The sequence below is a fragment of the Carya illinoinensis genome, chromosome 8 (genome assembly GCF_018687715.1).
Source record: "Carya illinoinensis cultivar Pawnee chromosome 8, C.illinoinensisPawnee_v1, whole genome shotgun sequence".
NCBI classification, from domain to species: Eukaryota; Viridiplantae; Streptophyta; class Magnoliopsida; order Fagales; family Juglandaceae; genus Carya; species Carya illinoinensis.
The window spans coordinates 1335831-1350752 of record NC_056759.1 but is presented as its reverse complement, the minus strand read 5'-3'; the positions used below and the strand labels follow the sequence as shown (position 1 = coordinate 1350752).

Here is a 14922-nt window from a genome sequence, read left to right as displayed (position 1 = left end):
AAAGAATGTACGAACCATTTGATGAAGGGAGTGAGAGATCAAATGATACAATAGAATTTCGGTTCTATATATGAAATGAGACTTCAGTTTGTGAGAATGTGAATGCTAGTAACATGCGTATTTATATAGTAAAAAGTTATTATTACATATAGGACAAAAAATGTTACCGTTTGAGAGAAGACAAAAAAAGTTATCGTTAGAAAAAAGATAAAAAATATTATCGTTGGAGAAATGACAGAAAATATTACCATTACAGCTTCATTAACAAATTTTATCATCAATACATGACTACGAATCCCCATTAGAGAAATTGATAAAGAATACTTTTCTAAAAAAATTTGCCATCGCGTTAGAAATATACTAATTAAAAAAAAATTACTATTTTTATAATACGAATTTCGGTTTGGAAAAAAATACTGTATTGGATAGTCTAAATCATATAAATATTTAGTAGAAATTGATATTTGAAAAAAGATAATAAGACAAGAGAGTTAGTAATTAAGATTGTAAATAGAAGAGAGAGAAAAAAGTAATAAAAAAGAATAGAGAAATATTATTTAATAGAATAGAGATATGGATGGAGAATGAGATGTAGGGGGTTTTTAGAATATGAATAAAATTGAGAAAATATGATTTTGAGTTAAATTATAAGAATGATGATGAAGAACCAGATGGAGATGCTCTTATACCTTGGGAGAGTATATTATCTAAACTCTATAAGCAAACCACCATATAGATAAAAGATCAAATAAAATAAACTTAAACTAAGACTATGATAACATGGACTCTAACTTTGATTAGTTGCCGTTTGGATAGTTAGTTGAGATGAAAAATAAATTTTAAATAAAATATTGTTATAATATTATTTTTTAATATTGTTATTATTTTAAAATTTGAAAAAATTTAATTATTTATTATATTTTATGTAAAAATTTAAAAAAATTATAATGATGAAATGAAATAAAATACTTTTACTATCTAAACCGACCTTAATATCTAACTATCCCCATATTTTGGCCGAGGAAATTGAATTACATGTTATTGTTTTTTCTTTTTTTGCACACGTCTTAAACAATGAGTTTTGACCATTTGTAAAATTCATTCAGATTGAGCTGTTTAAATTAATGAGAAATAGGGGGAAAAATAGAGATAATTTGATTTATAAAATATAGTTTTATTTAAAAATTAAATAAAAGAAGGTTAAAGAGGGGAAAAAATCCAGCCCAGGGACGTAGTCGTCATTTGGAGCAACCTTTTTCCATCTCCATAAAACCGCGAGGGATAGTCCGGTAACTTCCGAGGTCCAGCAGAAATAGCAAAGCTTACACACACATACACACGTACGCACAGAGAAGCCTAGGCTTTTCTATAACTGAGCTCAGTCTCGCTAATCTCGTCGTACATCTGTGGTTCTGCGTCTCTCAGGTGCTCTTTAGGGTTTATCTTTACTTTTCTTCTTTGACATCTAATTTTTATTTTTACTTATTTATTTTTATTTTCATGAATTTGATCCGCAACCTCCAATCTTTTACCCAAATCCTTTCTTTACAAGTGTTATGTTATCCAATTCGCGCGTGTACAATAGTTAATCACTGAGCGAATATTAAATAAATATAATTTCGGTTTGCTTTTTGATGCTAGATTTCTCATTCTCTCCTGCTTCATTTGTTTACTCTAGGGTTTATGAAAAATTCAGCTAGGGCATAAGGTCTGCACTTGATTAACCCTGTATCATAAATACGTTTCAAGTTGGTATGGTTAATTAGAGAAAGTAGAAGTGCGCTACTTCCCCTTAGCGATTTGGTGGGTCGTGTATTCAATGGAAGTGCTATTGGCTCGTTGTGTTTTTCCATCAGAAGTTTGTTAATTAATTGCTGGTAATAGTTGTGAAGCTTAGGTTTGGACCTATGCCAGTCTTAAATATAAAAGGATGCGGACTATTTTTTTTTTCACGTTATTTTTCTGTTCACTTATTTTCCTCGAGTGGATTAGTTTGATATGTACAATTTGATTGTTGATTCTTTTAGTATTACTTGGATACTGAGTTTTGGTTTATGGGTTTTGGGTTTCTCATGCTGCAGGAAGATATGAAAAATCCCATGTTTATTACCAAACAGATGAGTTGTAGTTGTAACTTTTATATAATCAATTTTTCTTTTGGGAATTGTCTACTCATTGCTTGTTGGATACATGCACTTGTTAACTGTTTTGATTTGCTAATTGCGAATTTTTTTTACTGGTACTCAAACCAGGTTTTCTCTTCATGCAAGTATGTGGTTAGTTTAAGAAATAGAGTTTGGTGAATGTGGATGCAGCACTATCGTTGCTATGTATCCTTGACATATCCTTATACATGGCATGTACATGTCGCATGGATACTGCATATTCTTTCATACTTGTATCTGTGTTGAGTTGAGCTTTGGGATACTTGGAAAGCTTATTTTCTCATGTTCGGTCTCATTAATAATCAGCTCAAGAGGTCCTATTAGTTTTTTTGTTTTCTGTCATATGGTTGGTAGTTAGTAACAACAGATGTATGCATTTCCTCAGACAAATGTTTATGCTGGCATGAGTTTCAATAGTGAAAAATGAAGAAAGTGGCGAAGAAGAAGAACCCATTAGTTTTTATGGATGTGTCTGTTGATGGAGATCCTGCTGAAAGAATGGTTTTTGAGGTATTGTTATGCCTGAACCTGTACACTAATTATCAGTTGCTTATAAATCTGTGTTCTATGGTATGTGTTATTTGCTTCTATAGCTGTTGTGGTGTTATTAACAAAAAAGCAAGTAATTTATTACTAGTGATCTTTGGTCTTACAGCTTTTCCCCGATGTTGCTCCCAAGACTGCTGAAAATTTTCGTGCACTTTGTACAGGTAATGCAACATTGATATTATGGAATTTTGTTATTTTATCAGCCCTCTAATGGGCACCTCATCTCATCTTTACATATTTATATTTAATGTAGAGCCATAATTGTTTATTTGCCACTATGTTTGGTTACATTCCTTGTTTTCGTGAAAACTGTTGCTCACACCTACATAGAGAGCTTCCTATGTTTCATCTTATATTGCACTTTTTGCTTTTGCCCCTGGATTTTTTTTTTTTTGGGGGGGGGGGGGGGGGGGGGTAGGTGCATTTCAGAAATCAAATTTTTAGTTGAAGTCTAAGGGCAGGTGATCGTGATCTATGGGTAGTTGTCTTCCTTCTTTGTTTGATCTTTCTTTACATTTTTAGGAGAAAAGGGGATTGGTCCTAAAAGTGGAAGACCACTACACTACAAGGGATCCTTTTTCCATCACATAATCAGGGGTTCCTTTGCTCAGGTATGTTATTTATGTTTTACATTCTGATATTTCTTCGGTAGACTAATTGTGATTTGGCTTCTGTTCTATGTTTCTGGCTGAACATGACTTAGAAGTGGTTTGTCTTTTAGTCAGTTACCGTTGTTTATGTTGTAGGATACAGGGCTGATGGTCACGACTGCTTTTCTTGTGATATAGTTTTAAGGTTGTACTTACTAAGTTGTCCATCCTCAAAATTTTACTAAGCTTACCCATGCCTGACCCACTTTTGTACAGAGTCTTTTTGCTTCCTGGTTTATTAATAGCCAATGTTCTTTTTCAGGGTGGCGATTTTGTTAAACGAGATGGTATGTTTAATTTTTTACGCCATTTATTTCCCCATCTAATTTTGTATATGTTGCGAGGTGTGTAATACAAAGTGAGATTGTCGCCACTATGCTTTTTAGATCTTGGATTTGTATTTTTTATTATGCAATATTCTAAAAAAATTTGTACTCATGCAAAATTTTTTATTGCCAATGTTGTTAGAATTCATGCTTTATCTTCAAATTCCGTGGGCTCATTTGGACCAGTAGCTTTTGGCTAGAGATAACTATTAGGGGTGGGCAGCGAGGCACTGCTTGTAACGCGTCAATGGAAGGCCCAAACTACATGGCTTTACCCCAAAATAAATTTGTTACCAAAATGAATTTATTTATTTTAAGTGAAATGACAAAACGACGTAGTTTGTGGGGCAGTTAGGTTAAACCTAATTCCCCCCTCCCCCCTCTCTCTCTCTCTCTCTCTCTCTCTCTCTCTCTCTCTCTCTCTCTCTCAGTGATGAAGTCTTAGAACCTCTCTCCCTCTTGCAGTCCGCGTCCTCGTCTCTATAACAAGTCCAATGGTAGATGTTTGGGAAAATAGAAAATGTGGGAAAATGCTAGAAAATAGGTCAGATTCGAGGTTGACGTTGCCTCCAAGAGAAGAAGGGAGATACTGGAAATTATGTTGTATTCAGCTTCAAGATACCTTACAATTGTGTCCTCAACCACTACAAATACTGACCTCTACTAACTTGTGCCCTAGGCCAACTTAACAAGACTCTAAAAATAAAGACAACTCAATCAAGGCTAACAACATTAAATCGGCCATGGCCTGACTCACGACTATCTTGAAAATAAAAGAAATGGCCACAGGCCAATAAAACGAACAAGAACAACCAAAGCCCACAATTACTTCACTCCACCACTGTTCATATACGGGAATGTGACAGTCTCCTCCTCGACGACTCCTCTTCTTCTTAGACTCTCCCTCTCCGAGCTACCATGGGCTTGTAGCTGTCGGTTTGCTTCAAGTTTTTACTAGTTTAGGTTTTGTTTTGTTTCCAATTTGTTGTGGATTTATATTTTGTCGTGGATTTGCTGTTTTCTTTGATTTTTTTCCCAGTTGTGACTGCTGTGGGTGGGCACACGAATGGGGGGCTCCGCCCCCAGGATGTGGTGGTGGATTCCAGGGGGGCAAAAGCCCCCCTCCGCCTAGGCGGGGGTGGGGTGCAGGAAGCGGTGTGTGTTGCACCCCTAATAACTATTAGGTCTCGTTCTTCAAATTTCAAACACTGAATGTATGGACATATGAATGTGAAATATGTTATGATTGTACTTGCCAAGCATTGTTGATGTGACCTCCCTTTTCCCGAGCAGTAAACAAATTTATTGATAGAAACAAGCATAGCCCAGTACGTGGGACATATATATATTTTTTTGATAGGTAAACGATAGTATTAATAATAATAGGCATAGCCCAAGTATACAAGAAGGTATACAAGCGGTAAAACCTATCTAGTTGGCTATAGTAGTCACCAGAAACTCATGTACATTTAGGCCATTAAATTCTATAGCTAGAGACCATAGGAATAAAGTGCTGAACAAATAGATACAAAGCTCCTCAGTTGTCCTCTCCTTATCTTCAAATGTTCATTCATTTCGCTCTTGCCAAATGCACCACATAATGCAGATAGGTACCATCTTTCACATAGCTTTGACATGTAAATCTCCCCCCGGCATCGCACGTGGGACATATATAAGAGCAACACCTAGTCATGTGTCCCCTTTTACATCATCCAGTTTTGCATTTTCTTTGCTACTTTCTTGTTGAACTTTGTCAATACTGCCAATTGCATTTATAATGGCCTATAGTTAGAAGTGGTCCTGTTTGAAGCTAAAGGTTGAAAACTGACTCATGCTTGCTGGTATAAGATGTTCGATCTATAAAACATGTAGAGAAAAATAAGTCATTTACTTGAGGTTACATTCTTCCGATAAGGATAAAACAATGGGGGATGGTATATAGATTCCAATCACACAATAATGAATTAATCCCTCGCTGTTCTATAATCTTTTATGTTGATCTGCCTTGTTGGCTGAGTTTTTTGTTTTCAATTTTCATGTTGCTAATTTGTGAAGTAACCCAAAAAATGCTATATTTTGGTGATGCTCTCAATCTGTGTAAAGCAATATGGCAAAAAGAGGTCAAACAATTGGTAATATGCATTCAGTTTGTAATAGTCATAAATGTGCAACATTGAGATTGTTTTTTGATACTGTATTTTGATACATTTTTCTTAGGTACTGGTGGAGAGAGCATATATGGGGAAGATTTTCCAGGTTAGAGCACTGTACCTGTCTTTTTCTATCCCAAACCTCATTTTAAGTCCAAAGTTATGGATTAGATTGTTTAAAAATTGGGAATTCAAAGAACAATATAGAAATATATATGTATTTACATGTAGTGTGGTTGATGATAATTCCACTTCAAAAGCTGGATACCTGAACCTCTGACATCTTTATAAATTTAAGTTTCAGTTGGATGGGTCCTTAGTATGGCCAACCATTTGTGTCAAATTAGAAATTAAATGCCATATTTACTATGGTTAATTTAATATTTTATGGAGATGTTAAGTAATGCACCCACACTTGCAGTCAGATTTAAATTTTGAATGCTACCCTTCTGTCTGTTTAGTCTTTAAACATGGAAAAAACTTCCAGAAGTTTTTAAACATGCTAGTGGAGTGGGAGACTTAGGACATTGTAATTATCCATGCATATTATATATATATATATATATATTTATATATATAAATTGTAATACTTCAATCAAAGGTGGTCAATGGGACATGGGTGTAAATTGCTCGAATGTTTTACTATATTGCAAGGTATTTTAATTTGCATAGTTTTCATACCAATATATTGGCTTACACTATTTTTTTTATGACGGGGGAACCACCCCACGGCAAAGCCGTTAGGACTCACCCATGGAACCTAAACCTCTGGGGAGACTAGCACAACAACCCACCGCCATGGCCTCCCACTTTAATCTCAGCTTAATCCTAGGGGGAATCGAACCTGTGACATGGGGCTCGTGCTCACAAGTTCACCCTTACCCTTACCACATGGGGCTTATTTTCCTAATTTGGGAGAAATATTAGTTCATATGAGTTCTTTCCATCTTCAACGAATGCAGTGACATTTGTTCTTTCAATACATTGCAGTTCTGTTATTGAGCTATTTATTGGTTGGGTTAAATTTTAGTTTCATGAATTTTCCATGAGCTCTTAGCATCTTCAATGACTGCAGCTCCATTTGTTCTTTCGATTGATTGTAATTCTATTGTCGACCTACTTAATTTTTGGGAGAAATTTTGGTCTCGTATGAGGACCCAGCATCTTCAATGAATGCAGCTCCATTTGTTCCTTCGATTTATTGTATTCTGTGCTGCGTATGAGTTATGCACATATCTATCTTGTCATGTACAAATTGATGAAGTGTTTTGATGTATTATATATGTTGGTTCTTTCTGTTTAGTAGACTTATGATGCAAGATCTCATGGTTTTTGGTCCAGCAAATGTGTCAAGTGACAATTGGTTTGGTATTTTGTTTCAGTTGAGTCACCCAGCTTAAAGCACGATGGGCCTGGTCTTTTATCAATGGCAATTGCTGATCAAGATACTTTAGGCTCTCATTTCATTATCACCTTTGAGGCTGATCGTCATCTTGACAGGTTTGGTTTTCGTTTTGTCCTATAGTTTGTTTCTAGTATGTCCACCCTTTGGTACATTCAATAGCCTGTTTAAAAATGTCTTTATATTGACAGGAAGCATGTTGTCTTTGGGAAACTTGCTCATGGACACGAAGTATTGAGGAAAATTGAAAATGCGGGTGATGAAGATGGGAGGCCAACTGTGACAGTTAAAATCATCAATTGTGGTGACTTTAGTGAGAGTAAGAATCACAGAGCTACAACAATGCTTGCCTATGACAATCTTAGATGAAAAGAATCCTTCCATTACATGCTGAGAGTGCCTTGAGGAGAATTAGAAGTTTCTTTGAAGGAAAATTGATAAAGGGATCAAGGTTATCCCCCAGAAGCTCGAAAATATCTAATTTGTGCATACAAAATCCAATATTTTCCTCCAAAAGGGTACTTCATACTCAACTTTTCAAGAGGGAAACACTTTTCGAACATCCCATAAAGGGGGGACTCTTAATTTTGCGTAGATGGGAGTATGGGTGATTAAACTTTCTTTTAAAATAAAATTTTATTGAATCAAAAGGATAGGCGTAGCCCATGTATGCAGGAAGTATATAAGCGGAAACACCTACAAAAGGCACTAGGTGCTAGATTTATAAATAAGAAATAACCTGAGTACACAGGTGTTAGTGTTAAACTTTGAGTTTATTTGATGGATAGCCCTTGACTATCGTAGTGTTTTCCGGTATGCTCGTTCTATTTCCAGTGCTTATCTGATCTAGTATGGTGAGAGATTCCCTTTTGTATCTTTTGTTATTCCATATGCAGACAGGAAAAAAGCAAATAAATTGAAAATAGGAAAAGATGTACCTTCTGATGCAAATAATCATGAAGCACGACGGAAGGGAAAGCACAAGAAGTCATCTAGAGATAGGAGGAAAAGAAGAAGAAGATACTCTTCATCCGAGTCAGAGAGTTCCTCAGATACTGAGCTGGAATCATCTGAATCTGGTAGTGACTCTGACTTGGATTTATCATCCTCATCTTACACTAGTTCTTCTAGTGATGACAGGCGCAAGAAGAGGAAGAGATATTCTAAGAGAGATAAATATAGACGGGGAAAAAGAAGTGATAAACACCATGGAAAAAGGCGAAAGAAGCGTGATAAGAGATCCAAGCGCAGAGCAAGAAGGTTTTGTGAAAAATCTCTATAATTTTAAAAAATATCTGTATCGTTTGTACTTGATTCCATTCGAGTTGTTAAATGTATGTTGCTTTTCACAGTTTTTAAATGTGGTGTTTGTTGGCTAATTTGAATAGGTGAACTGAAAATGAAATTATTAGACCTTTGTTGCCAGTGTGCTCTAGCTCAATTGTTTGTTCCCTATTCCATAAGAGAGACTGCCTGGTGGAGTTGGTGTTAGAAAAGCACCAACATGCATGTGTTTGGTTTTATACTTTGTCCTATGTTAGGAGAGATGCATTCGAGAAAGATGATTTCATACATGCATTTCATGTAGGCAGTGAAGGTGCATCTCTATATTTTCCCATATTATGGCATTATTTATTACTTACTGTATCCTTCATCTTACATGCTACATGTTGCAAAATTCTTGATGGGTAGGCAACATGCCAACATGTAATAGACTTCAGTGGCATATACATTGTTTCTATCTAATATCTCTTTTACTCTTTGTGCATCTAGCTTTCATGCATGGTTTTCTTAAATCAACTTATGTGACTTATCATTCATGTTGGATATCTTCTGGTCAACAAGCAATTTTCTTGTGGAGCTGTGTTCTTTATAGTGATCTATCGGGGTGTACTGTTTGTTTCTTTTATTTTATCTTTTTTTGTTAGGAGGAAAAAGGGGGTTTCAATTTGTGGTTGGGGGGATTATAATTTTATTTGTGCTTATGCTTATTGTTGTTGTAATAAGCCTTGTGGTTATTACTTATGTGGGGCGAGGGGTGAGAGAGATGCATTGTGGAGTTGGTCATAAATATGAGCAATCTTTTGGTTGTCATGTGTATAACCAACTTGCTTCCTTTCATAAACCAGCTGAGTAAGCGTGCTTTTAACTTTTAAGTACTTTTTTGAAAAAATAATTTTATTAATGGTCATTAAAAAGAAGGCATAATTGAAGTATGTGGGGATATACAACAGAATATACGTAGTGAGGGAGGGAAAATGGAGCAAGAAAATCATGGAGAGTAAGTGGTTTTTTAAGTTGGCATTACATTTGTGCATAACCTTTTTTGATGAACAGTGCTGAATTCTGGCTTCTTTCTCTGTAGAATGTCGGATAGTACTACAGATAGTGAGAGCAGGAGTGAAAGTAACTCTGATAGTGATGAGCATGATGTTCCTGGAATAATTCAGAAGCAGAAAAATCAGAAGACTGGTATTGCTTGATGCCGTTGTATCTATCTGTAGTTTCTCATATATCTGCATTGTAGTAGATCCATTCAAGCGATTCATCCCTACTCACTTTGTGGATTGTTGCTCATGTTGATATTTTAGATTTTATGTATAGTCAAGGAAGTAAAACTGAGACCATTGTTCCTTTTGTGCTTTTGTTCCTTTCATTATTTTTTGTTTCATTTTCTTGGGGAAAGGTGTGGTGGGGTATGATTGTGGTCACGACAGTCAAAACAAATGGAGCTATATACAAATTTTCTCTGAAGGACGCCTAGATGTGGTCTCTAATCTTTGTATCAGGCTTTTGCCTTCTTTTGATAATATAATTACTTTACTTATCAAAAAAAAAAAAAATTTCTCTGAAGGACGAGAACCGTAGCATCTACATTGATGTTATTAGTCTGATCCTTTGGAGGAACTGCTTGTAATAATGAACTTGAAAATTTTGGAACTATTTTCTTTTATTGGATGCGTGGAAATCCTTCCTGAGATACTTTCTACCTTTTCCCCAGCACCTACGTTTTATCCTTTGTATTAAATGTGGATTTAATATTGTACTGAAGTCCATGCACAGCAGTGAATATGTTCTCTTTGTATTCTCTTTTTGATGGATGCATGGATTTCCTTCTGGAGAAAACTGCTACCACCTCAGTAAAAAAATATGCATTTTTTTTTAACTTTATATTCTCTGCTTAATGTCTGTAGAATCCACTGGTGTTTGGGAATCCTCTATTAGGTTGGATATTTGATCTCGTTCTTTGAATTGAAGGGTACTTAATGTCACTGCAAAAAGTTGAGGGAATAAGATTGCCTATTCTACAAGGGATATGTCTTTGTTTCTCTCTTTTCAAGTTGTGTATCCTTTTTCTCACCTTTGAACATGTGTTGCTGCTTTTTGTAATATGATGCAACTGTAGAACAGCCTGCGGTGGTGGTAATGGAAGAAGCTATTCCTGTCCATCATAAAAAGTGGGAGGAAGTGCACAAATCCCCCAATGAGAATGGAGAGCACAGAAGCAATGGCAGAGAAGCCGATGCTAAATCCGATAGGAGCGGAGATAGAAAACCTGACATAGTAGATGATCACCGAGAAAAATCTAGGTCTACTTCCCATTCTTGTCACTTTTAAGTTATTCTTTGTGCTTATTGATTGTTTTCGATCTGGCATTTTATTCAAAGTTGATGAGCAGGAGCCAAAGCACAAGTCCTAAGAGGCATAGAAGTACGAGTATTAGTCCCAGGAGTCTGGGCAGAAGCCCAAGTGTTAGTCCAAGACAGAGTCTGAGCAGAAGTCCTCGTAATCTTAGTAGAAGCCCCTATATTGGACGAGCAAGGAGCATCAGCAGAAGTCCTACTAGGAGTCCTGTTAGAAGTGATAGCAGTAGGAGTCCAGTCAGAAGTGTCAGCAGAAGTCCAGCAAGTGGCAGGAAAGGGAGAAATATCAGTAGGAGCTCATTGGGAGCTCGGCCTCGAAGAAATGTTTCTGAGAGTCCTGTTAGGTCCCCACCGGGAAGAAGCCAAAGCAGGGTTCCACTGAGAACCTTATCAAGAAAATCAATTAGCAGAAGCCCTATAAAAGTTTCTAGAAGAAGCTTAAGCAGAAGCCCAATCAGATCTCCAAGAAGCACGAGCAGAAGCTCAGGTAGGGCCCCTTCAAGGAGGATTAGCCGAAGTCCATTTAGGCTGCCAATCCGGAATAATCGACGCAGTTATTCCAGGAGCCCTAGCCCTGCACGCAGGGCCAAGTCACCACCTGACCGAGGAAGGAGTTTGTCAAGAAGTGTTTCCCCAGATGGGTCTCCCAAGCGTATCAGAAGGGGGCGTGGTTTTAGTCAGCGGTACTCTTATGCACGGCGATACAGAACCCCGTCTACATCTCCTGTGAGGTCTTATCGTTATGGTGGTAGAAGTGATCGCGACAGGTGAGTGGCAACGAGTTCTTACTTCTTTGACTGTCAAAAGTATGATTTCATGTTGTTTTCTATATAAGTATGAATGATTAAAAGTGCATGCCTGCTTGCCTAGATATTCAAGTTACAGAAGGTATTCTCCTAGACGATACCGAAGCCCACCAAGAGTGAGAAGTCCTCCAAGGTCTGTGGTCCGACCCTTTTATAATTTCTTCTTGTGTTTCACACAAATGCTGACTACTTTTGAAATCACTTGTATTCCTCTTCAAGTAGGTTTTTACCTTTCTTTCCAATTTCGAGGCAGATTTTTTTATGTTGTATTTTGCTTGTGATTTAGTTCTGATCAAAAAAGAAAATTGTTCGTGATTTAGTTGGATTCCTTGGAGATGTTGACAAATGAAGTCAAGCTTGTCCAACTCTCTCCCTTTTATCTGTTTGTCTCATTCTTATGCTGAGCATTTGGCCACTACCATGCTTTTCTGTGCATTCTCGATATCTTTTACAGTGTGGTTTTACATGAACTGTTTGCAGATACAGAAGCAGAAGAAGTAGGACACGATCTGTATCACGAAGCCCACCCTACCGTAATCGGCGCTACAGCCGTAGCCGTAGCCCCATCCGCAGCCGTTCACCAGTTGTGACCTATAGATCTCGTGTGTCTCCAAGGGCTGAGAGGAGATCACTCTCTAGGAGCAGAAGCCCATCGGAATCAAAGTCCTCATTGGACTCTCAATCTCCTAAGCGGGCAAGCAAAGACAGGTCAAGGTCATCGTCCGGAAGCCTGGATGGCAAGAAGGGCCTAGTCTCTTATGGAGATGGTTCTCCTGACTCCGCCCAAAGGTGAAATCATGCCATTGATAGCGTTGTTCTGGAGGAACTCGTGTTATCTTTTATGTATTGGAGGCTTGCGTTTTAAAGCTGGACCTTGAACTTATGTTTTTCAGTGTCGCTAGAGATTAGAGTTGCTAGTTAAATATTTAGCTGTGATGTTTCCATGTAGAAATTTATCGTTGCTGGAATGTATTTGAGGACGTGTTTTGTTAAATTGAGAATAATATGTAGACCTTGGATTTTTGAGACACTTGAAAAATGATGTGTTATTGCATTCAGAGATATAGGTTAGGGATTGTTGCTTAAAATACATGTTTTCTTATCTCTTATGATACTCATCAATGTGAATTATTTTAAATAATTAACATAGAAACTACCTGAACTGTCTATATTTAGTTCTCAAAGACTGATAAAATAAGGATGGAGATTGAGAAGTAGCATTGTTCTACACATATCTGTTATGTTTTCAATCTTTAATGTAAATGATTCGGTCAATAGCTAGAAGTAAGAAGGTTCCTTTGAGTTGGGAGAGCAAGCATCGAGATTTCACTCGGCTATATATCTGCATGACCCTACAAGGTTCTAAGATGGAGCAAATCTTAATAACTGAGATGAATGCCTATCTATAGACCTCTCTTTTGTTTGTCCTTTTGTCATTCCTGTGCTACAAGTTCAGCTTCTCTGTTTTGCTTAAATTGAAAGTTCCTTCCAATGCCATTGACACTGAAATCATCGACATGCTGCCCCGGTAAATAGGCAAAAAGCGCGCCATCACCAAGGTTGAGCTTGATCGCACAAATAATGGTGACATCTCTCTCTCTCTCTCTCTCTCTCTCTCTCTCTCTCTCTCCAGATCTTCCTCCATCATTGGAATTCTCTCATAGTCTATCCTTCAACCTCTCTTCGACCCAACCAGTTTTGGCTTCCTCATTTGTTGGCAGTTTGACAAGATAAGAACAAGGCTTGATTTTGGGTAGCCGGTAAAATCCAGTTGCTGGTTGAGGCCGCTGCCTCTTGGCTTCGTCACCTCCGAAGAGTTCACCTTTTCTCCCCAACTCACCACTTCACTTAAATGGATTCATCAGTTCATTTGAGTATCTCCATTCAATTCAGTCCCTTCCATGCTGCACATTTTTGATAATTTGGTCGCATCATAACACATGTCGCAATATAGTGTAGCATCTTATTCAGTCTAGTTCATAATAATGCATTGAGGAATGCCTAGTTGAAGAAGTCATGCTCAATTTAATACCTTGTGGTCTTTGTTGTTGCATGATGCTGGTTAGAGATAAATTAAATGATAAAAATATTTCCCTTTTTTTCAATTTAAACTTTTGTTAAATGTGTATTCACATGGTGTTATAACAGAAGTCTTAAACTTGAATCTTGACTCTATTTTTTATTTATTTAATTAAATATTCTATGTATTAGGCCATTAATTAAATGAGAATGACTCAAACGTGGATGAGAATGTTAAAAAATAAAAATAAAAATTATTAAAATCTACCTCTTGCTATAAAATTAAGAAAATAGTGACTTCACAAATACTACACAAATCTGGCACAAAGTGTTTACATCGTTGACTTGCAACTAAATTGGTACATAAGACTCGTTTTGATAAAATGAGATAAGAAACTTGTGAATAGTAATATTGTGATATCCCGTTTTTAATGTATTTTCACTAAATGAGTGTTTTTAATTTAATTAATATAATAGTTCTTTTATTTTAAATTATTGTATTTTAAATTAGTTTTATTTTATTTGATGTAGTGTTTAATTTATTTTAGTCGTTTTATGATTTTTAAAATCGTTTTCGTCGGTTCGGTTTTTAGTTTCTGGAAGTGAGGATTGGGCTTCATTTTCTTTCTCCGTCTTTTATTTTCTTATTTTTTTTCCCTTTTTCCTTTTTCTTTTTCCTATTTTTTTTTTTCCTTCTCTTCCTGCACGCCTGACCCCTCTCTCTTTCTCACCAACTCCATCCAGCATCCCCCGCCCAAAACCACCGCCGTCGGCCAACGTGGCCGACACAGCCACCACCGTTCGACTCCCCTCCAGCCGGTGAACACCCCCACCAAAAATCACCTCCATCCGAGCCGTCAATCACCCCCTACAATCCATCTAAGCCGCACGGCTTTTTGCCATTTCCGGCGCCGTCGCTTCACCTCCGGCCACCATCTCTTCTCCTACCTCTTGCTGTCCTAACCCACCCATTTTCGGCCCCGATCTGTTGCTAGAGTAACTCCCACAAGCTCAACTCCGTTCAGTCCCTTTTTGCACTTCCACCACCGCTTCCACCGGCACCCACAGCCAAAGCTCACTTCCTTTAACTTCATAAATATCTCTAGACCATTCTCTATCAATTCCGTGTCTTGGTTTGTCCCCGTTCGAAAGTGGGTAATTTACTACCTACAGCCACAATGTAAAATACACTGTTACGTTATTTTTTCTCC

At 37.1% G+C, this 14922-nt stretch overlaps 1 protein-coding gene across 4 annotated transcripts; it reads left to right on the top strand.

Moving 5' to 3' along the window:
* Nucleotides 1-1294: 1294 nt before the first annotated feature.
* On the top strand, nt 1295-12780 carry LOC122317859 (peptidyl-prolyl cis-trans isomerase CYP95-like). Of its 4 annotated transcripts, none has more exons than XM_043134900.1 (14): nt 1295-1425; nt 2082-2675; nt 2821-2875; nt 3237-3325; nt 3627-3651; nt 5908-5946; nt 7223-7340; nt 7434-7561; nt 8139-8502; nt 9608-9714; nt 10649-10832; nt 10922-11653; nt 11757-11825; nt 12173-12780. In XM_043134900.1, exons 2-14 carry the CDS (start codon nt 2589-2591, stop codon nt 12483-12485), a joined length of 2310 nt encoding a protein of 769 aa, XP_042990834.1. In that variant the 5' UTR covers nt 1295-1425; nt 2082-2588; the 3' UTR covers nt 12486-12780. The 4 variants fall into 4 exon arrangements, with proteins under 4 accessions (XP_042990834.1, XP_042990833.1, XP_042990836.1 ...); XM_043134899.1 differs by having other exon boundaries at nt 1296-1425; nt 10643-10832; XM_043134901.1 differs by lacking the exons at nt 1295-1425; nt 2082-2675; nt 2821-2875; nt 3237-3325 and adding an exon at nt 3468-3509 and having other exon boundaries at nt 10643-10832.
* Nucleotides 12781-14922: the final 2142 nt, after the last annotated feature.